Source organism: Bos grunniens, chromosome 9, assembly GCF_055505025.1.
Source record: "Bos grunniens cultivar Pamir isolate PY7600 chromosome 9, Bosgru_T2T1.0, whole genome shotgun sequence".
Taxonomy (NCBI): Eukaryota; Metazoa; Chordata; class Mammalia; order Artiodactyla; family Bovidae; genus Bos; species Bos grunniens.
Genome location: NC_141173.1, coordinates 94,618,473 through 94,641,187, shown reverse-complemented (window position 1 = coordinate 94,641,187; position 22,715 = coordinate 94,618,473). Strand labels below are relative to the sequence as shown.

At 36.9% G+C, this 22,715-nt stretch overlaps 1 protein-coding gene across 25 annotated transcripts in view; it reads right to left on the bottom strand.

Moving 5' to 3' along the window:
• ARID1B (AT-rich interaction domain 1B) overlaps window positions 1–22,715 on the bottom strand; it is a 435,290-nt gene that overhangs the window by 166,284 nt on the left and 246,291 nt on the right. For 14 of the 25 annotated variants that reach the window (XM_086318501.1, XM_086318510.1, XM_086318502.1 and 11 more), the window contains exon 5: window positions 9,314–9,355. The exons of the other annotated variants lie outside the window; for them this stretch is intronic. In XM_086318501.1, coding sequence (XP_086174627.1) covers window positions 9,314–9,355 — 42 coding nt within the window. The remainder of the gene's footprint in view (window positions 1–9,313; window positions 9,356–22,715) is intronic. 25 annotated transcript variants of the gene reach the window in all.

Genomic DNA, 22,715 nt, shown 5'->3' with positions numbered 1-22,715 from the left:
CAGCTTGATGTTATTAATATGGTCACAGTAACTCTATGCTAAGGAATTTTCTAGGCAAGCCCAGAAACATGTCTCTAATCATTTGTGCACATCCCAATGAACAGGTGTTTGAAGGTGGGGATAAGGAGAATATATGCACATTTTTATTATTACTAGAAAATTAAGTCCTCAGGAAATAGTGCCAAAGTAATGTCCCAGTAGAAAAACAGTCAATCAAATGTCAGAATATGCAAGTAAATAAGCTTTCTTTCAAGCATTAACTCCTCCTTCCCTTAAAAAGATCAGTTTTGAGATCCACAGCACTTGAGGCCATGCTTAATTCCTAATATCTTTTCTTAAAAACCAATGCAAGCCTGACAAAAGCAGAGATGAATTCTGCTTGCCTACACTCAGTTTCCCATATTCACCACCTTTAGGACAAACATTTTTATACAAATACACTTAGTAGATCTAGCGGCCCATGCCATACAGTCAGGAAGTCCATCCAAAGAGTCTGCCCGCTACCATCACCTGACAGAGCATTTGGTCTAGAAGAAACGGAACTCCTATCACACTAAGAACCCACTCGGCCATGATAAATATTTCTGATTTTGTATATAATATCAGAGTGTATTCTCCATTGGGCTATGGGGCTTAGCAATTTCTTTCATGACAATTAAACTCCACAAACATCTTGTGATCATGTGATATTTCAAACAGAATGCATGGAAACATTCCAAATGGGATATCAGCTTTTAAATAAAAATAGTGTTTTCACTACTAAAATGTAGATTTAAAATGTATAGGAGAACCCTAATACATTGGACCGAGCCACATGAAACTGCCAACACTGGACCATTTATGAGCTGTAAAAATGTCAATTCCGTAAGATTCAATCTAATCTATAGTTCCAGTACTGGGAAGACTAAAAAAAAGCACTGCTGTAATTTTGTATAAAGGGCACTGGCCTGGGAGGCAGAAGCTTGAATTTTTTCCTCTCTGCCACTAAGGGCCTAAAAACAGTCATGTTACCTCCCTCAGCCTCATTCATTTTGAAAAGAAACAGAGTAATATTTTGGATTACTTTTCCTCTTTGACAAAACAAAGAACAAATAACTGACTCATGAATCTAAGGCTCTATAATTAGTTAAGGTGGCTTGAAAGGAAGTTAAGACAGAAGATTAAGGATGGCAGAAAATCAAATCCCTATACTTTGTTTCTCTTTTAAAAATTTGGCCTGGCTTTATTTCATTTGTAAAATATGTTCTTGAACAAAAAGTCTCATTTTCCCAAGACAATGACAATAGCTTCAACTAGTAAACACAGGGAGAAATCAGAAGAATAAAAAAATAGGATAGAATTGAAGATTCAACCTAATGAATATGGAAGACATGCAGCATTTTAGGGCTGAAAGAACTTTGGTGATATCAAGAAATCAATTTTCCAATTTTATGCTATGACTTAAAATAAAAGTAAACCATAGGTCTCCTCACTTTAGATCAAGCAGTCTTAATTACAAAAGAGTGGGGCAAAGTTGCTGTTTCATAGTTAATCCAAATTCAGAATTTAGAGAAGACATCGCCCACCAACAAATGTCAAGTAACTCCTCTGTGTGGCCCTTGAGATCTTTCATCAGTTAGTCTGTCTTTATCTCTTAATAGTATAAGCTTTGGCCTTCAAAATGTTCTTTTTTTTTTTTTCTAAACTTTATATTCACATACACCTCTAAAGATAGAGTTGGAAAAGAAGCTAAAATAGCTTTTAAAAAGATAATTAAACAAGTAAAATTACACCAAAGTATTACAGATGAGTATAAATAGAACATTTTCCTCAAATCTTTTCTAAATAAGAAAAAAAGGACATTTATTTTTAAAATCAAAGCTGTAAGTGTTTAAACCACCAGCAGATGGCAGAAGGAGAGGCTGGGAAATTCTCTAACAAAAGAAGGGAAGGACTCAACATGGATTCCCAAATCGGGACTTGAGAACTGCTATGGAGTTGTTTTTCTTTTCTCCTCCTCCAGTCTTTCTTTTACGGAGAAACAGAAATTCTTTTGCTTTACCAATACATCTCTCATTTTAAACTCATTAATTGAAACAGTAAAGAATAAGCTTGGTCCTTTATTCCTCTAAGGATTTCCATTCATAAAAAATTTTAAATGCAAAAATAAATTCATCATATTATGAAAAATAATGAGTTCATAAGATTATGAACTTCAAAAAGAAAATGTTTGCTGGTTTCATTTCACTGACATTGTTAACTGAAATATACTTTTTCACCTAAGCTTTATTCACACCCATCTTAGAGAGTTAACCAAGTAAATTCACTAGAAAATACATCCTGGAAAGAGATTAGAAGAACCAAAGTCAAATGGTTTCACAATTTTTTATTTTTTTATTTTTATTTTTTCCACAATTTTTTAAAAAGATGTGTTTTTAAACAGAAGATTTATGTATGCTTTCATGTGGCTACATTAACAAAGAAAAGATATTTGAACAGGTAAAATCTCTTACCATGTAAAGTGAAATATTCTAAATCTGAAATACTAACTCATAGCCTGCCAGACATAACCCCAGGTAAATAAATGAATTAATGACCCACTTAAAAGAGTCACAACCAGAAGGATGCCTAATTTCATTACCCAGTTTAAAATCTTTCTGCTCTCAAAATCCAATGGGAAATGCCAACCTTACTGCATTTTTTACACATATTTTTTTTACCAAATAGAACATCCCCTCTGGTTTATGTTACTTTACTAGAACAGCAAATTCCTTCTGCTCTCTACTAATCTGCTCTAATCCTCAGGACATTTCTTTTTTAATCAATTAAAACATTTCTAATTGTGAAATGTGTTATGTTACAATGTCTTACATCATGTGAATTCTTGAAACTTTTTTTCTAGACCAGTTCCGGCCAACAGAACTTTTTTTCAAGTTGGAAATGTTCCGTGTATGTACTCCATCAATATGGTAGCTAATAATGACATGTAGCTACTGAAATGTATCTACATAGTGCAACTAAAGAAATAAATTTTAAATTTAATTTTAATTAATTTAGATAGCCACACATGGCTAGTAAGTACTGTATTAGACAGCACAGTTCTAGATGACAGAATATGCAGTGAGAACTGATTAGGCTGAGTCCTGTAAGTTGGATTGTCCAGAAAAGAAAAATAGCAAGTGAACCTCCTCCCACTTTTCTCCAAGGTCACTTTTTTGGTTCTTTAGTAAAGGGAGCCCATTCAGAGATGAGCTACCAAGGTTGTGTTCTACTTCCCTCTTAGACCTTATAACAAGCAGTTAGATAAGATACAAATTGCATCATAACTTTTACTTTTATATGAAGGAGGAAAATAGAGAGATTTTCATAATGGTCAGATGTCAAAATAAAGGAGTAAGTCCAAAAGTCACTGAAGTCACTGCCAAATATAACCCTCCACCTAGACAATTTTCCATAATTAAAAGTAACTTATTTTTAAAAAGACAAAATAAGTTTCACTTTTATTTTGAAATTTTGTTTACAGATGACTATTGCCTTCATCATTTGTGAGCTTTAAACTAGAATCCTATTCCATTTTCTAGAATACAACAGATTCAATTAAAGCAATTATACCATAGAGTAGCAGAACATTAAATACAAAAGGAGAATATAAATTTGTATCTATCCTGGAATTTCTGCCTGGAATAAAATCATTCCAAAAGTTGTGTCAAGTATGTAAGGTCCATGGAAGCAAGGATTTATAATTCTTACTACTGCATTCCCAGCACATAACATGTATCTTCCACAGGTATTTGTTGAAATGAAAAGCATGAGAATGACAGAATAAATTCAATGAATTCATTAATATCTTTATTAACTTAAATTTAAGTTAATAGTGAAACAAATTGGAACCAACAAGTTATCAGTGTCAACTAGAATCATTCAATAGGCATTAACAAAGAGTAGGTTTTTCTTCAGTTGAGCTCTACAGAGTTTCAATATAAAACACCAAGCAAGTATATTAAGCCAAATAATGGAAAAATCAGTGAAAAAAATTATAAAATAGGGGGGAAAAGGCACAGTAATATGATAATATCAGGTTTTTTTGCTTTTAATCATGATTGTTAAGCAAGCAATACAATGATACCTAGTCAGCAACACTTATTCACTGCAAACCAAATGCAAGTCACATGGATAGAAAAGGATGAACAAAATGGAGTCTCCAAGCTTACAATCTTGCTGGGGCAAAGGGCCACGTAACAGAGCTGGGCCAGGTCAGACCATGCTGTCTCCCATACACAAAAGAAAAAAAAAAAGAAAACCAAGTTGGCAGAAGAGAAATTCCAAATACGTTTCAAAGGCGGTAAGTGTTGTATAAGCTCAGAGGATGAGAGCTCAGAAGTCTGTGATACCGAGGGAAGTCACGGTAGAGGTAGGGCATGTATATAACCTGAGTCTACAAGGGAGAATAAATGTCAAACACAACAAGGATGGAAAAGCGTTTGAGGGGAAGGTGAGGCATGAGGTTAGGCTCAGAGTGAGTTTAAGGACTCGGTACATCTGAGGCTTTGTTAGTTGGAGGTTAGAAGACTCCTTTCAACTTTGATGTCATGTTTTCCTAAGATACATAATCAACCAAGATGTGGATAAAAAGTAACATGTAAGAGTAACAAATTTAGTATTAACACAATAAATTTTAGTTGCCTAAAATAAATACTAAAAAATATTGTCAAGTGCTTGCATGTAACACCTAAAACATCCTGCATGCCACAAGGAATATAGAAGATCCTGCATGCTGCAACTAAGATCTGGTGCAGCAAAATAAATAAATGAAAATATTTTTTACAAAGAAAACAATTAAAAATTATTGCCAGTCAAGAGAATAAAAAGGTGAATAATATTAAATATTAAAATCTTGCTTCTTTATAATTCTTAACTTATTAATAGCTATATGCAGACTACATCATGAGAAACGCTGGACTGGAAGAAACACAAGCTGGAATCAAGATTGCCGGGAGAAATATCAATAACCTCAGATATGCAGATGACACCACCCTTATGGCAGAAAGTGAAGAGGAACTCAAAAGCCTCTTGATGAAAGTGAAAGTGAAGAGTGCAAAAGTTGACTTAAAGCTCAACATTCAGAAAACAAAGATCATGGCATCCGGTCCCATCACTTCATGGGAAATAGATGGGGAAACAGTGGAAACAGTGTCAGACTTTATTTTTTGGGGCTCCAAAATCACTGCACATGGTGACTGCAGCCATGAAATTAAAAGACACTTACTCCTTGGAAGGAAAGTTATGACCAACCTAGATAGCATATTCAAAAGCAGAGACATTACTTTGCCAACAAAGGTCCGTCTAGTCAAGCCTATGGTTTTTCCTGTGGTCATGTATGGATGTGAGAGTTGGACTGTGAAGAAGGCTGAGCGCCGAAGAATTGATGCTTTTGAACTGTGGTGTTGGAGAAGACTCTTGAGAGTCCCTTGGACTGCAAGGAGATCCAACCAGTCCATTCTGTAGGAGATCAGCCCTGGGATTTCTTTGGAAGGAATGATGCTGAAGCTGAAACTCCAGTACTTTGGCCACCTCATGCAAAGAGTTGACTCATTGGAAAAGACTGATGCTGGGAGGGATTGGGGGCAAGAGGAGAAGGGGACGACAGAGGATGAGATGGCTGGATGGCATCACTGACTCGATCGACGTGAGTCTCAGTGAACTCCGAAAGTTGGTGATGGACAGGGAGGCCTGGCGTGCTGTGATTCATGGGGTCGCAAAGAGTCAGACACGACTGAGCGACTGATCTGATCTGATCTGATTAATAGCTATCTACAACAAATGAGAAGGTAAAAGATTTATGGTCATGAAATGTTTAAGTTTAGATTTATTTAGATTTCTATGAGATCACTTAAAAAATTTATGGAAAAATCATATTTATCTTTTTCAATGACCCAGAGATATTTCACTCATTCTTCTTTTTTACTTCTCTACTATAAATTTCTTTGTAGAATCCATAAGCAACAAAGTGAAATTTTTAGCCTTTTTCTATGTTTAACAATTTTATATATATTTGCTTAGCTGATTTATCATCTCCCTGGTGGCTCAGACGGTAGAGTGTCTGCCTGCAATGGGGGAGACCTGGGTTCAATCCTTGGGCTGGGAGGATCCCCTGGAGAAGGAAATGGCAACCCACTCCAGTACTGTTGCCTGGAAAATTCTATGAACTGAGGAGCCTGGTAGGCTGCAGTCCATGGGGTCGCAAAGAGTCGGACACGACTGAGCGACTTCACTAGGCACTAGACTAGGCATCGCATTATCACTACCACCTTTACTTAGTGTATTATTGACACAGAAGGCATACTTATCTTGTAAAAAGAAGCAACCAGTGTTAACTGTCCCTCAGATTCCTGATTTATTATTCTATAGAATTAAAAACTTTTTAATATATTCAGGTCTTAACCAGAGTTAAAGTCAAAATCAGCAGTTTACAGTTTGTAGAAATTTCCTTTCCACATATCTCTGCTCACTTTTAAATTCTGAAACATTTCTTCTGTTTACTGAAATTCTTGTTTGTTAAGTACACATAATTTTAAATTAACTAAGCATTTCACTAGACCTAGAAACAACCTCAAGGAAATCAGTTACCAAATTCAGAGAAAAAAAATCAGAACCACTAGGAACAGCTGAAGTGTTTAATATACTATGCAACAGTAACCAATTCAAATTCTAAGTTACCAGTGACTGAGATAAGCCTAACAAAACACTGAGTCAGGATTTGTGTGAACTTAAGAATTGTGAAGAAGAAGAAAGAGCACAGTCATTTCCCATTAGATTAACTTTAAAAAAATTCATCTTAAAAGAGCCACAACAGGCAGATAGTTTTGAACGACTGCAAAACTGTTTCCCTGGGTTATAGTCTCCCCACATTCATAAGCAGAAATAGGTTGTTTGGGTCCCAAGACGCTTAAGTCATTTTCTAGTGAGACTGACAAATTCATGCTTGTAGGTATTAAGTTTTAGATTTTAGTTTGACTTGAGAGAAAGAGAAGTAAACAAGAATCAAGTAATTAGATAGGGGCCATAAAAAGATAAAGAGACAAATGCCATGTTAAAGATCACTAAATGAATCAGGGACATATATGGGACAGACAGACACTCCTGAGATCTACTCATCCACCAAGAAGATGCCATTAACATGTTACTAGTAAATCAGATACTTGAGTTATTTTTTCCCAGTGTAAAGATAGGAGAAAAGGCCAACTGCATATAAGTGATCAATACTGAATACCTAGATCTTTTAAGAAACAAGATAAAAATATATTTGCTGACTTACAGATAATGAAACAATAAAAATGTTCATATCTGTCATTTTTAGTTCTGTGTTTAAACACTTTGGAATAGATACGCAAAAGTGAAAAGAATCCAATTCTTTAAAAATCATTCAATTACTGGGAAAAACTTTCAATTGTGTTCCTACAAATGGATTGAAGGCTACAAAAGCAATCTGCTAGTTTAGCTACAGAACAAATGCAAAGTCATTACGCAGTAGGGTAGGCCATGGGAGTTGCTGGTGTAATCATCTTCCACAAGCCTGCTGCACACTCAGTAAGTACGAGGGATTATGGAGATGAGTCCACAGGAACTGACCCTACATGCTTATTAAACATGCAATGAATATTCTGCATGCATGCTGGGTATTAAGCAAAAACAATGAAAAATTCAGAAGATGGCCATATGTCAAATACTGCAAATCATACTGAATAAGCTCTATTTATAGTTAAAATTTTCTTTTAGTAGTTTTAGATATAGAGACATAAAAAGCATTTTAAGGATATAAAACTTGTTACTTTACTAAATATTTATAAAGTGTTAATATCTTTTTACTTTTAGATTGTATTTATTCATAATGTAATACCTTGTGCTAAGCTTATAACCCTGTAAACAGTTGTGATTTTGGTAGTATTACAATGTCATCCACCTGTACTTGCAGCTTAACTTGTACAACCTGTACAACTACTCAACTGCACTAACAAAATGTCAAGCATCTAGGAGGGAAAGCAGGGGTCAAGTAAGAGTTCTCAAACCTTGTCCTCTCAAATTGTCATCAACTATCCTCTGAAATTGACTTTCAAAGTAACTGATGGCAACTATGCAGTCCTTGTATATGAAAGTAAAGTCTGGCTTCCTTAGTAAAAAGTCCTCACTAGTTTAGTTACCTGGTTTAAGAATTACTAGCAAATATGTACAAAAGGTAAGTAAATCTAATAAAAAGCTACAGGTCTGGAAGACTGTAATTATAAAACTCTGTAACTTCTCCCTTCATGCTCTGTATTTCAGTGCAGCCAATCTATTCCTTATTTCACCCTCAGCGCCTTTGCCTTCCTCATCCTTCACATCTGTGATCATCAGGTCCCACAGGCTTTCTGCTTCAGGATCTTTCTCCTCTTCCACCATGGCAGGTCAGGCCCACATCATCTTTCACTTGACTCAGTCAACTGCCCTTCACTGGTCTCTGGCAAGTCCAACCTCCGCAAAGGGGCCAAAATCATTTAAGTTGCAAATCTAACCCCTTCTTGACTTCAAATTTTTCAATAGCTTCGCATTTTCTAAAATTCAAAAGTTCAACCTTAGATCTTGTCACAGGGGCGGAACTTAACTACTTTTAGTTCCCTCTGATTTTTTTTCACAGTCCTCCTCTGACCTGAAAACAGCTCTCCTTTTTCCCGTCCTCTCTTGCCTAAAAATCCAAGCCCTCAAGCTCTGCCCAGAGATAAACCTCCCAAAATGTCTTCCTGCTCAGCTCACCGCACTCCCACAATCCTTGGTGTAATTCTAGCATGGGGACAATCGCCCACAGGATAATTTATCTGTTTACAGGTCAAAACCTACAAAGTAACTATGAGCAACTCAAGGGCAGGAGCTGAGATTTAATTTAGTTATGATTGGAACATAAGGGCTCAATAAATAGTAGGGATAATGAATGAATGAAGCTAGAGTTATGAACCAAACACAGCATTCTGATACCATTCAGTGGTTGAATTTCACAGCCCCCAAACTGGAGGGAATTTCAGTAAATTCTATTCCAGGGCTAATTCAAATGTAAAAGTCAATTGTTACTAAATAAAACCTTAAGCTCCCTGTACTACTTCTCATATTCTCTACAACAAAGAAAGAAGAAAAAGGAGACACTGCCATAATCTAATCTTAATCCCAATAAAAAAGAAATCTTAAACTTCGGGAAGATTTTAGGACCTCACCATTTGATTAAAAAAAGAAGTCCTCTCTGTTGAGCCTTCCAATCCCTTAGGGGAGCTGATGAAACCTATACAATAAGCTATATCAGACTACACACCTTGAGTCCAAAGGCAGTATCCTCCGAGGTCAAGACTTCAACCTGAAATCATAAGGAAAAAATAATTTAGGCACTATCAAACACCTTCTTTGAGTCTAGCCACAGACACCAGAGCACAGGCATGGCCTGGAACTAAGTTTTGAGAAAGCTGGTATTTGATTTACATCAGGTGTCAAGAGAGTGAGATCTGTGAGTCTCTTCAAGACTAGGGTATAAATCCAGGTCACTGCCCTGGGTTCCAGTTTTACAATAGGCTGAGCACCTATCAAATTAATATATTTGCCACCATGTTGAAGTGGTGGTATAAGTTCTTCAAAATGATCTCGGAGGTAGGAGAAATCGTCCTTCTTACTTAAATCACAAGATGTTGCATATACTTTTTGATCGTTCACAGACAGTGATGGGAAAGTTATGCTCTGTAAAGCAATTCCATTATGCTTTGAAGCTGCTAGTCATTTCTTGTCTCGCTCACATCAGAGTGGGTAGTCCTGAATCTCGGGAATGCTGCAGAGCGAGAGTTCCTGAAAGCAACACTCAGGAAAAAGCAGGCAGAGTCTAAGCAACAAGTTGTGAAATGATGGCAAAACTTCAAAACTGCTTATCAGTCTCACACACTAGAAGACAGAGCTCATTAACATGAATTTTAAGAGCTGCGTCTAAAATAAGATGTGTATTGATAATTACAGTTTTTTAAACATAATTATTCAGTCTGGTCTATAAAGTATTTGATGATTAAAGTGCCAGTATATGGTGGAAAAGGGCAAGAAAAGAAAGCAATAGAACAAAGAAGAATATTTTCTTAAGTGTCCAGGGAAGACAGTGGGGGTGGGGCAATAATATCAGACTAGCCTGACGTCACTGTTTATTATTTTCTTTTATTTATTTTTAACTGGAGGATAATTGTTTTACAGTATTGTGCTGGTTTCTGCCATACATCAACATGAATCAGCCACGGTTAGTTTTAAACATCTTAAAATTAGGCATTTGTAGTAGGCACTTAAGTAGAAGACATAAAGGCCATCCAATGTATCTTGCAATTAAAAAAAAAAAATTAGCTAGGGGGAGGAAAAATAAGATCATTTCAATAAGACTGTCATCCAGCATGAAAGTAAAGTGTCAAAAAAAGAAATGAAGAAACAAACTGCTCCCTCCACTTGGTTCACTGAATGTGAGGCTCACCACAACCTGGTGTCTGACAGAGACTGGGGTGCAAAGCAGGAGAAATGCATGACTGGCACTGAGAAGACAAGCAGCCTAGTTTCGATGAAAAAAGTATGTTGCTGATACCAAATGTGATTTTAGGATAAAGACTGAATATTGGATACGTACAGCATGAAATCATTATGAGAGTCACTGACAGCATGTCTGTTTACACTTAACTTTCCAAAGCTAACTGTCAGACTTAGAGACTAGATCTTATTTTAGACTTTAAGAAAACAAAAAGGGGGAGGGGTTCAGTTATTTGCAATTTACATATGTTTCAATTTCCTAAGTTGGGCCTTTCACAACACTAGGTTACTAACCCCAAACATTTTTACATTAAAGCTTCTAATCAACATTTGGAGACTTTAGTTAAAGGAAAGCACAAGCAACAAATTCACCAAGTCTTAGGTACTTAGCTACATAATATGACATTTACTCTTGAATTATATACATACTTTATATGTGAATACCTCAGTGTTAGGTACACTCACTCTTGATTTGATATTTTAATATGAATAGAATTGTTTTTAAAAAACATATATGTTTAAATCTGCAAAAACCATATCCAGAGTGAGTTCTGCATTTGCTTAAGAGAGAAAATTCTATAGCAAATAGAAATTTGTATAAAGATATGGCTTTAATATATTTGACAACCTGAGATGACAGCAAACCAAAGCTTTCAAGCAGAAATTTAGGAACTCTCCAAGAAGCTTTGTCAGTAGATAAGAGACCTTGGGGATTGGTGTAAGGAAGTGGATCTCAAAAGTCAGCCTCATCCTCCACCCTAGTCAGGAGGCCTCAACATGATGTTCTGAAATTCCTAAGTATGAACTAGTTTAATTAAAGCAAATTTTAAAAATTTATGGTTTGTTCAAAAGCACTATGGTTTAAATACATATGCACTTTAGTTCAGTATCCTTTATATTATCTGTGTCTATAAGATTTCAATTGTAATAGCTATAAAAAACAGCTGATTTTTAAAACACGAGATTAATTTTAATTTAATAAAAAAGAAAGATTAAATTTAAATAGATTTAATTTAATAATAATAAACCAAAGGTTTTCATGCTGTTTCTATGAGTATTTTTTACCTAAGTTGGAAGGAATCCCCCTCTAGTGGGAGTAAGGGAGTATTTCAGCCTTCACACATGATTTTCAGGTGGTAGTAATTCAATTTCACTCTCAACAGAAATCAGCTAAGCTTTCTGGTTCTTTTATAATAAATTTCAATCTTGTAAAAACAAAAATAAGGTAAGTATTTTCTATTGCACAAGCCTAACACCTATAATTCCTATACAAAGCCAGAAGTAGATTTGTGCTTGTATGATGGGAGTTAAGTTATTATACAACCATCATCAGCAAATTTATATTGGCTATAAAGTAGTCTCAATTTTAAGTTAAAATAAGAATGTAAAACTGAAAAAATCAGTACAGTCTCAGTGTAAAGACTTAAGAATGTAGTGGGAGGATAGAGTGCTGACTGTCTGCATTTACCTTACTCATTAACATAGACTTTCTGGATATTTATTGGATGTTAGGCATGTACTCACTACTGTATGAGATAAAAAGCGAGTTTCACTAAGATATTATTACCTGGATGAAATCTATTTAAATATTCACTTTAAAAATAAATTCAAATTCAGAAATGACTAGACGAGATCGCTCATGGTGTCATTTTTCTCTTTAATCTTCAGTTTAGGGAGACTTGTGGCTCAGCTGGTTCAGAATCCGCCTGCAATGCGCGAGACCTGGGTTCGATTCTTGGGTTGGGAAGGTCCCCCTGGAGAAGTTAAAGGTTACCCACTCCAGTATTCTGACCTGGGGAATTCCCATGGGGTCGCAAAGAGTCAGACACAACTGAGTGACTTTCACTTCAGATCAGATCAGATCAGTCGCTCAGTCGTGTCCAACTCTTTGCGACCCCATGAACCGCAGCACCCCAGGCCTCCCTGTCCATCACCAACTCCCAGAGTTCATTGAGACTCACGTCCATCGAGTCAGTGATGCCATCTAGCCATCTCATCCTCTGTCGTCCCCTTCTCCTCTTGCCCCCAGTCCCTCCCAGCATCAGTCTTTTCCAATGAGCCAACTCTTCGCATGAGGTGGCCAAAGTACTGGCAGTATTATAAAATCATCAAGAAAAAGGTCACAGGTTTATCTAAATTAAAATTAAGATGTGATACCCAATGTTCTCCTTCTCCATACAGATGCTATAACAAGTGCAAAGATAACTCAATACCGTAATGAGAAGCATACGTGACAACACTGGGAGAGAGAACTTCTCAAGGGGTCTTGAGGTATAAGGTATGAAGGGATCTGTGTGGGCATACTACGTGGCTCAGATGGTAAAGAACCTGCGACGTACAAGAGGCGGGTTCCATCCCTGGGTCTGGAAGATCCCCTGGAGAAGGAAATGGCAACCTACTCCAGTATTCTTGCCTAGAGAATCTCATGGATGGAGGAGCCTGGCGGACTACAGTCCATTGGATCACAAAGAGTTGGACACAACTGAAGTGACTGAGCACGCACATGTGGGCTAACAAAGCAGAGACTTCCTAAGTACAGGATGAGGCCCTTTCCATTAAATTGTGCTTCTTTCAGATGATGCTATAATCAACACTTTATAACATGAGTGCCTAAAAGGATTCCATTTGTAGAGAATTCCTAAAATCACTGTGGAAATTCAATCTGCAAAGTTCAGAAGCAGCTACACCATTCATAGTTCTTTCATTCTAATCAAGCAAAAAGCCTTGAATTGGCTTTTCTCTCTTCCAATTACTCTAACAAGCCCTCCCTCTGCCAAAATTAAAATAAAACATTTTAATTTCCAATCATTCTATTACGAAAATAGGGAAAATGTGAATTCATGAATTTGGAAGTAGCAGTGGTTGTACCTTACCCCTTCTTAATCACTTTCAAAGCCCTTTCTACACCTCTAAAGCAGAAAAAAACAAATATCTAGCAGCATTTTCACGTATACATCACTATATTTAAGACTGATAACCAACAAGGACCTACTATACAGCACAAGGAAGTCTGCACAGTATTCTGTAATAACCTAAATGGGAAAAGAATTTGAAAAAGAATAGATACATATATATGTAAAAAAATAAAACTGCCCAAAACTATGTTCTGTTTTATAAGAAAAAGAAAATATTTTAAAATCAGGATCACACTATCACAAAAAGAAAGGGAACAAATGATGATGATTTATGGTCACACACAGATTCTTACTCACAATTAATGGAATGCAAATTAAAACTTACATTATTTTATTTTCTCACCACAGATTACCAAAGATTAAAAACTAAGATGTTAATAATATTGACAATGATGTGAGAAATCACTCAGATCATGGCCTTGTACTGACAAGAACATATACTGAAATAAAGCTCAGTCGCACAGAGTCGGACACAACTGAAGCGACTTAGCAGCAGCAGCAACATCCACCAAAATGTGTATGCATGTGATTAGGTGTTAGCCCAACAATTCCAGGATATCCAAGCATAAAAACAAAGATACACAAAGTTGCTCACCAAAGTTATCTGTAACAGGAAAAAGCTGAATACAACCATCCACAAAATGTTTACCAATAAGGGGATTTAATAACTTCTCATGCAGCTAAGCCTCAGAAAAGGCAATGGCAACCCACTCCAGTACTCTTGCCTGGAAAATCCCATGGACGGAGGAGCCTGGTAGGCTGCAGTCCATGGGGTCGCGAAGAGTCGGACACGACTGAGCGGACTTCACTTTCACTTTTCACTTTCATGCATCAGAGAAGGAAATGGCAACCTACTCCAGTGTTCTTGCCTGGAGAATCCCAGGGACAGGGGAGCCTGGTAGGCTGCTGTCTCTGGGGTTACACAGAGTTAGACACGACTAAAGCAACTTGGAGGTGGCGGCGGCAGCGGCAGCAGCAGCTGCAGCATGCAGCTAAGCCTAGAATATTATACTGCTGTTAAAAGGAGGTGAATCTATCTGTGTAGATAATGAAAATTTTCCATGATGTCATATGAAGTGAAAAGAATCAGAACAGTGTACACTCTAATATCTGTGTTAAAAATAAAGTGAGATTCAGCTATATGACTGATAGACTATTTTGAAAAGATATGCAAGAAACACTTTAGTGACTGCCTCAAGAAAGAGACCTTTTTTCATTGTATATTGTCTCACAATATAATAAGAAATTTTTTCCACCAATACATGTGTTTTTCTTATTCAATTTAAAGGAATTAGTTAATAAAATATGCAAATGATAACATTAAAAAGCATTCAATAAATTATTCAATGTCAGTAATAACCATAGAAATGTAAGTAAAAGTCTTATTCAATGCCTGTGTGTACAACTAGAACCCTCAACATCTGTGTGTGTGTGTGTGTGTGTTTGCGTGCTCAGCTGCTCCAGTCGTGTCCAACTCTTAGCGATTCTACGGACTGTAGCTCGCCAGGCTCCTCTGTCCATGGGGATTCTCCAGGCAGGAATACTGGAGTGGGTTTCTATAGGGGATCTTCCCAACCCAGGGATTGAACCAACGTCTTCTGCATTGTAGCCAGATTCTTTACCGCAGAGCCAGCGGGAAGCCCCAATACCTGTGATTGGGTATGTAAATAAGACTAGCCTTCCCAGAATACAGTTTTCCATTATATAGCAAACGCCTCAAACATATTCACACCCATTTACCTAGCAATCCATTTGCTAGAGAAATCTTTGTGATCTGACTTATGATCAAGTGTTTATATATTAAGTATGTATGCTGCGTCGCTTCAGTCGTGTCCGACTCTGTGCGACCCCATAGACGGCAGCCCACCAGGCTCCCCTGTCCCTGGAATTCTCCAGGCAAGAACACTGGAGTGGGTTGCCATTTCCTTTTTGAATTAAGTATGTATAGTACATCTTTATTTAAAATAATGACAAATTAGAAAAAAGCACAAACATAGGGAACGGTTAACGAATAATATATATGAAGTATAATATATTCATATGATCTATGTTACATAATTTACCATGAAAGTGAAAGTGAAGTTGCTCAGTCATGTCCGACTCTTTTCAACCCCATGGACTGTAGCCTACCAGGCTTCTCTGTCCATGGAATTTTCCAGGCAAGAATACTGGAGTGGGTTGCCATTTACATTAACATAAATAATATGATATATTTGTTACATAATCATGAATAACTCAGCTTTCAAGAAATAGTTTATAAATGCTTTTAACATATTAAAATTTAAAAGTAGGATTAAAAACAGAAACTTGACATTATAAATATTTAAATCTATTCATTTGTTCCCTCCATGCCTTCTAGAATATGTGCCATGCTGGGAAATATCCTGCTTAGTCCAGACTTTATAATATTTCTTCATGCTTTCTTTTAATACATTCCACTTTATATTTTTTACATTTAAATATTTAATCTATCTGTAATTTATTTTGAAATAACAAGGGGAAGAGATGACTCAGCTTTAATTTTCCTTTAAATAACTGTGATGCAGAATAATCCATTATTTTCTCCAGTGATCATATATACCATAGCTTTACCATGAAAATGAAAGTGAAGTCGCTCAGTCATGTCCGACTCTTTCCGACCCCATGGACTGTAGCCTACCAGGCTTCTCTGTCCATGGAATTTTCCAGGCAAGAATACTGGAGTGGGTTGCCATTTACATTAACATAATTCCAGGTAGGGATGAGAAAAATAAAATTATCCATGGCTCATTCAACCCAAAGGCAGGTGGAAGTGAGAGGAGGAGATGAATCTGATGCAATCTGCAATTACAATATTTGTCCACAGGTAAATTACTAAGAATTCAGATGCTTTAAAAAAATAATTTTTGCCTCGATTGATGTTTAAGGGGTAAAAATACTAAAGAGTGCTATGCCTCCTTTGGTTTATCCAAAAAGACCAATATACCAACTAGAACAATTATACACAGTTTTATCCAAAAGAAGGAGAAGCAGACATTAATAAACAAATTCATCTCCAAATTTGCTGCAGGATTTATGACAATTTAGACTATAGGAAGAGCCCTCTGTCCCCCACGTCTCTTCTTCTCCCTCTCACATAAGCACACAGACAGCTCACACTGGGTGGCAAAGGTTTAATTTTAGCAAGCAAAGAATTTATTTTGCCTTTTTAAATACAGTTACTATTATTACCACTATCATCATTATTATTTACTTTTTTGTAGTCTATTTAAAAAATGAACACTTAAGACATGTAAAACCCTGGTAGCATTCTTCTCTTATTATTCTCCTCATTCTCCTTATTAGCATGTACAGGCCACATGACAGCCCAAGGACACAGCTTGCAGAAACTGCTAGGTGTTTGGTTAGCTGGTAATAGAACTCACAATGAGGCCTTCTACTGTTAAGTGCTCTTAGTAGAACAACCATTCTCTGAATGCATTTAAAATTAGCTAAAAACTTATACCTATATAGGAAACCAATAAGTATTAATAACAATGGTAAATTTCATTTGTAACCAAAAATCATTTCTGTTCTACTTAATACAGTGCACTACAATTTGAAGGCAAATGACAGATATGTTATAATTATACTTTTCACTGCAAGTGTTATGTTCACAGTGTCTTCTATACTAGAATGTTAGCTGTATCTTCATATCCAGGCTAAGTTTAAAACAAAGGTTGTGAACATGTGGTCACACTCCCCTTTCTAGCTATGTTCTCTGACTGGGTGAGGATACCTTCACTTGAGATTCTCAAAGCGGTCACAAACTCATGATATGGCTCAGAGAAAACAGACCTTGAATACAGAAGAGGATGCAAAAATAGCCATCACTATGCAGGTGGAGTCAATTTCTCAAATCCTTTAGTCTGGGCTGGATATGTGATTTGCCTGGATCAACAGAATACAGCAACAGAAAGCAAAGTGTACCACTTCCAAGTCTAACATTCAAGAGGCAATGCCTACTTTTAGCCAGCCTCTTGGAAGTCAACCAGCGCATGCTAGTTAGTCGGCGGATAAGAGACATATGGTTCTGTTACCATGTCACCCTAGCCATGAGCCAGTCAACTTCAAGAAGCAGAGAGAGCCATTTAGCAGACCAGTATAGAGAGAGCCATTTAGCAGATCAGTATAGCTAACAGAAGAGAGGAGAATGAGACCAGCAGAAACCAGAAGAACTACCCAGGCCAGACTGGCAAACTGAAGAATCAAGAGCTAAAGAAGAGTTGGTCGCTCTGAGCACTAAGCTACCAGTTGGTCTGTTCCATAGCACAATTAACTAAGGCTCTCAGGTGTCATATGCCTACGGGTTGAGCTCCAGGCTAGAACATTAAATACAACAGGCAGTTCTGAAAGTGCTTACAGTGTCTACACAGGCAAGTCCCTCCTCCACCTCCACTCTCTATTTGAAACCTCTCAAGACCATAAAACGCTCAGTCCACAAGAAGCTCAACAGAGTGGCTCCTGCCTGCCTCTCTGATCCCCAGTCCTGACACTCTCCTCCGCACACATTGTTCCACCTAAGCTGGCTTCCTTTCTGTTCTTCAAAATGGCCCTCTCTTACCTCAGAGCCTGTGCGTTTGCTGTTCCCGCCTCCTGGAACGCTGTGCTATCAGATCTATCACTGGTTCCTTCAAATCCTCACACCTTAGTTTAAAGGTTCTCTTCTGAAAGAGCTCTTCTCCCTCTTTAGTGTCACCACCTGAAATTTCCTTGTTTATCCCTTTGCTGAATGTAAACTTCACAAGAGTAAGGACTTTGCACATGTCATTCACTGTTGTAAGTTTTTTATCCAGAAAAAAGCATATGACATGGAGAAGAAGCCCCTGAAATTGTTGAGCAAATAAGTAGGTATGAATGAATGTATTGAGGACTGTAACACAATGAAAATATGAATACATGTTTATATACCACAATTTGATATAGCTCCATGTCACAAGTGTAAGATCTATCAAGACTGAAAACATCCTCCACCTTATATAAATACAGAAGTTAAAGTCTATGTTCCATCTAGGTGACAATATACATACTTACATGACACACTAGTGTTATTAAAAAGTCAAAATCCAGTTTTACTAAATATAATGATGGTATGTAAGCATTTGATGTATTTATCTCTCTGAATGTGAAGGGACAGTGAAAATCGCTTAGCCGTGTCTGACTCTCTGTGACCCCATGGATTATACAGTTCATGGAATTCTTCAGGCCAGAATACTTAGAGTGGGTAGTCTTTCCCTTCTCCAAGGGAATCTTCCCAACCCAGGGATCGAACTCACATCTTCCACACTGCAAGCGGATCCTTTACCAGCTGAGCCATAAGGGAAGCCCAAGAATACTGGAGTGGGTAGCCTATTCCTTTTCCAGATGATCTTCCTGGCCCAGCAACTGAACTGAGGAATCCTGCATTGCAAGCAGATTTCTGCCAACTGAGCTCTCAGGGAAGCTTTGTCTCTCTGGTCAAGAGTAAATTTTAATTTCCTTTAAAAGGATTAAATTTTAAAATTGATGGCAATAAAGTAAGAACACTGCTCAAAGACAGATATTTTATCCCTATTCTTGAATTAAAATGTAATCATTCTTTTAGAATTATACTGAGAAATGACTATAGTAAATATTTCATAAAGAACACAGTTTATAATCTTTTCAAATTTAATTTTTAAATAAGTTTTGGTAAAATTTGAGCTCTGTACTTAAGTGGGTTGACCACAGCACAGCATTTGGTAGGAATGCCCGACCTCATGTGGCACGTCATCACTTGAAGGATACTGATGGAGATGCATTCTATAGAAGAATAAGGTTTAAATGGTCCCAAGACCGTGCTTACTCCATAGGGGGTCTCCTTGAGATCAAAGAGTACAATAGGTGCCCAAGTGTAACTCTACCAGTTACAGGACAGACAGATTTGTAGATCTGGGGCTATCCCAGTAGAAATCACATGATATAACAGTTAATCATTTTTACACTCAGTGTTTATCAAGAAATATGGACTATGGAATTATAAAAGAATAGACATATATATATATATATATATATTCACGATTTCCTTTGGCTTTTTCTAATGCAATAAGTGTACATAAATAATGTAAATTTGTAAACAAAACTTCTGAAACAGGTCATACTTTCAATAAAAGCAATGCTTTAATATTTACTTTAGATCTTTTTGCAAAGTGTATTTTATTAATGTAGAAAATCTATCTACAGTAAAACACTAATTATTCACCACATTATCACTTCTTTCTGATTGCTTTTCCTATATTCTTCAAGTTCACATCTTATCTTTTTTAAATAAGATTTTCTACACAATTGTCCTTAAGTTCTAGGAGATGTGATGAAGAAAAATACAAAAGCAGTTCAGGTATCCAGGCAGTTCAGGTGTTAGTTTTTCTAGACTTTATAACAATTTAAATACTATTATCTTATCTTACATTGTGTCATATTCTTTTTGAATTGTTATAATTCAATGCAGTTTTAAGCAATACTTCCCTGTTTAAATAAGTATCTACTCATTCATACATAACTGATATAAAAAGTTTATCAAATTTACTACAGTCTGAGAAATTTAAATGCACTAAAAACATAAGCCACAAATATAAACTCTTTTCTTCATTTTAATTTCATAAAGAGGAAAATTAATTTTTAAAAAATGACTGAATAAATCTACTAAAATAAAAGTTAAAAATTTAGCAAAAGTACTGTTTGACCATACTTAACCCTCTCTTCCAGTCCTGCCCACCATTAAGATCAAAATCAGAAAAGAAAGTTGAAAACTGTTATACAATTATTATTCAAAAGAGGTGCTATAGACACATAGGCTGCGGAGACCCACAAATAAAGCATTTGTAAAAATTAACCACTCTGCCTGGGGTAGCAGATGCAACAAAGATGATTTTAACTGATTAGATGAGAATGGAAAGGTATTTTCAAAACAAAAATATTTGAAGGTCAACAAATTAAACTTTTATCACTGCTTCCATAGGGCTGCTTGTACATTATTAATTTGACTGCCAGCCACCAGCTTCTTTTTCTGCTGCCCTCTTTCCTGTCTGCATGTTCCTAGCCCCCTCACTCCGTCACCAGGATCTGCATGTGCAAAAAATTAAATATGAAAAAACATCTATTTACCCTAAAATACTTCTAAAAAGTAGACTGGTCTAAAAAATATTGGAATAGTGATTACAATCAGACTTCTATCACAGTGTATCTTTCAGATCAGATCAGATCAGTCGCTCAGTCATGTCCAACTCTTTGCGATCCCATGAATCGCAGCACGCCAGGCCTCCCTGTCCATCACCAACTCCCGGAGTTCACTCAGACTCACGTCCATCGAGTCAGTGATGCCATCCAGCCATCTCATCCTCTGTCGTCCCCTTCTCCTCTTGCCCCCAATCCCTCCCAGCATCAGAGTCTTTTCCAATGAGTCAACTCTTCGCATGAAGTGGCCAAAGTACTGGAGTTTCAGCTTTAGCATCATTCCTTCCAAAGAAATCCCAGGGCTGATCTCCTTCACGGACTGGTTGAATCTCCTTGCAGACCAAGGGACTCTCAAGAGTCTTCTCCAACACCACAGTTCAAAAGCATCAATTCTTCAGTGCTCAGCCTTCTTCACAGTCCAAATCTCACATCCATACATGACCACAGGAAAAACCATAGCCTTGACTAGACGGACCTTTGTTGGCAAAGTAATGTCTCTGCTTTTGAATATGCTGTCTAGGTTGGTCATAACTTTCCTTCCAAGGAGTAAGCGTCTTTTAATTTCATGGCTGCAGTCACCATGTGCAGTGATTTTGGAGCCCAGAAAAATAAAGTCTGACACTGTTTCCCCATCTATTTCCCATGAAGTGATGGGACCGGATGCCATGATCTTCATTTTCTGAATGTTGAGCTTTAAGTGTATCTTCAAGGTCTTTCAAAATATAAACTGTTTAAGACTATCTTGATTATCAAATTGGAACAGAAAGATAATTCAACCAAAGAGAAAGAAGAGAATGTAAGCTTCAGTATACTTAAATTGAGACACAAGCCTCAACTTTTACCTTAAAACTAAGTCTTGTTTAGATGGGACTTACTTTAAAGAATCTACCTACTTAATTCGGTAAAACTAGTAACTGCACAACTAAGACATCTTTAGAAAAGACATCACTTTTTAATTCTTTTCATCATTATCTAAAGTGCTATTAGTCCAAGACGAATTTGTCCACACCAATCATGTCACCTCAACTGTTCTCTCACATAAACTGCTTAAGATATTCTAATGTGCAAAGGGTAACAATAGTAAAAAAAAAAAAAAATTTAAGCAAAGAGTAGAAGTATGTGAAGGAAACTGAGGTTAGTACAGGAAGTTCTGACAGAGGCAAATTGAGGGGGTGGTGAGGGGAAGAGTTGAAGTTTTCAAGGCAAGCAACTAACAGCATACCACTATTCCTGTCTGCCCAGTCTTTCTCTCCCCGAAACAAGAATATTGTCTAGAAAAACACTGCACAAGAAAAAGAGGAAGTCTTCAAAGACAGGTATTAGTTGTGTGAAAAAGCTTTGCTACCAAGTTTACTTTCATGCCTTTTTGAGTTCAAAACTATTCAGTATTAATCTTCTATAATAAAGGGCCATAGAGGCCTTGTCTCTAAAGAATCTCTTATCTTAAAAAAATGTTGGTAATTCAAGACATGGGCATTTCAGTGCAGAAAAATGTCAGGGAGAAGATAATTACAAACCCTCATCTGCTTATTGAAGAGCTGAATGCCTGAGGACACAGGCTCAGGTTAGACTGGAAACAACCAACAGAAACATGAAAAGACACAGCTTAGAAACAGACTGACCCAGAGGAGAAGGAAGATACCACACTTGTTAGTGACACTCTCATCGCTACTTCATGTCGGGACACATCTTGATATAAATAATAAAGTCACTTTCTAAAATACTGGTGGCATATGATTAGACTACTCTCTGGAAGAATAAATTTGTTGTTTCTTGTTTTAGTCACTAAGTTGTGTCCGACTCTCCCAAGATCCCATGGACTACAGCCTGTCAGGCTTCTCTGTCTACGGGATTTTCCAAGCACAATACAGGAGTGGATTGGCCATTTCCTTCTCCAGGGGATCTTCCTGACCCAGGGATTGAACTCATGTATCCTGCATTGGCAGGTGGATTCTTTACCACTGCCACACCAGGAAAGAATAAATTATCAAGGAGGAATCCTCTGGTTCTACCATAAACAGTAGTATCATATGGCAAAAGAAAACATGA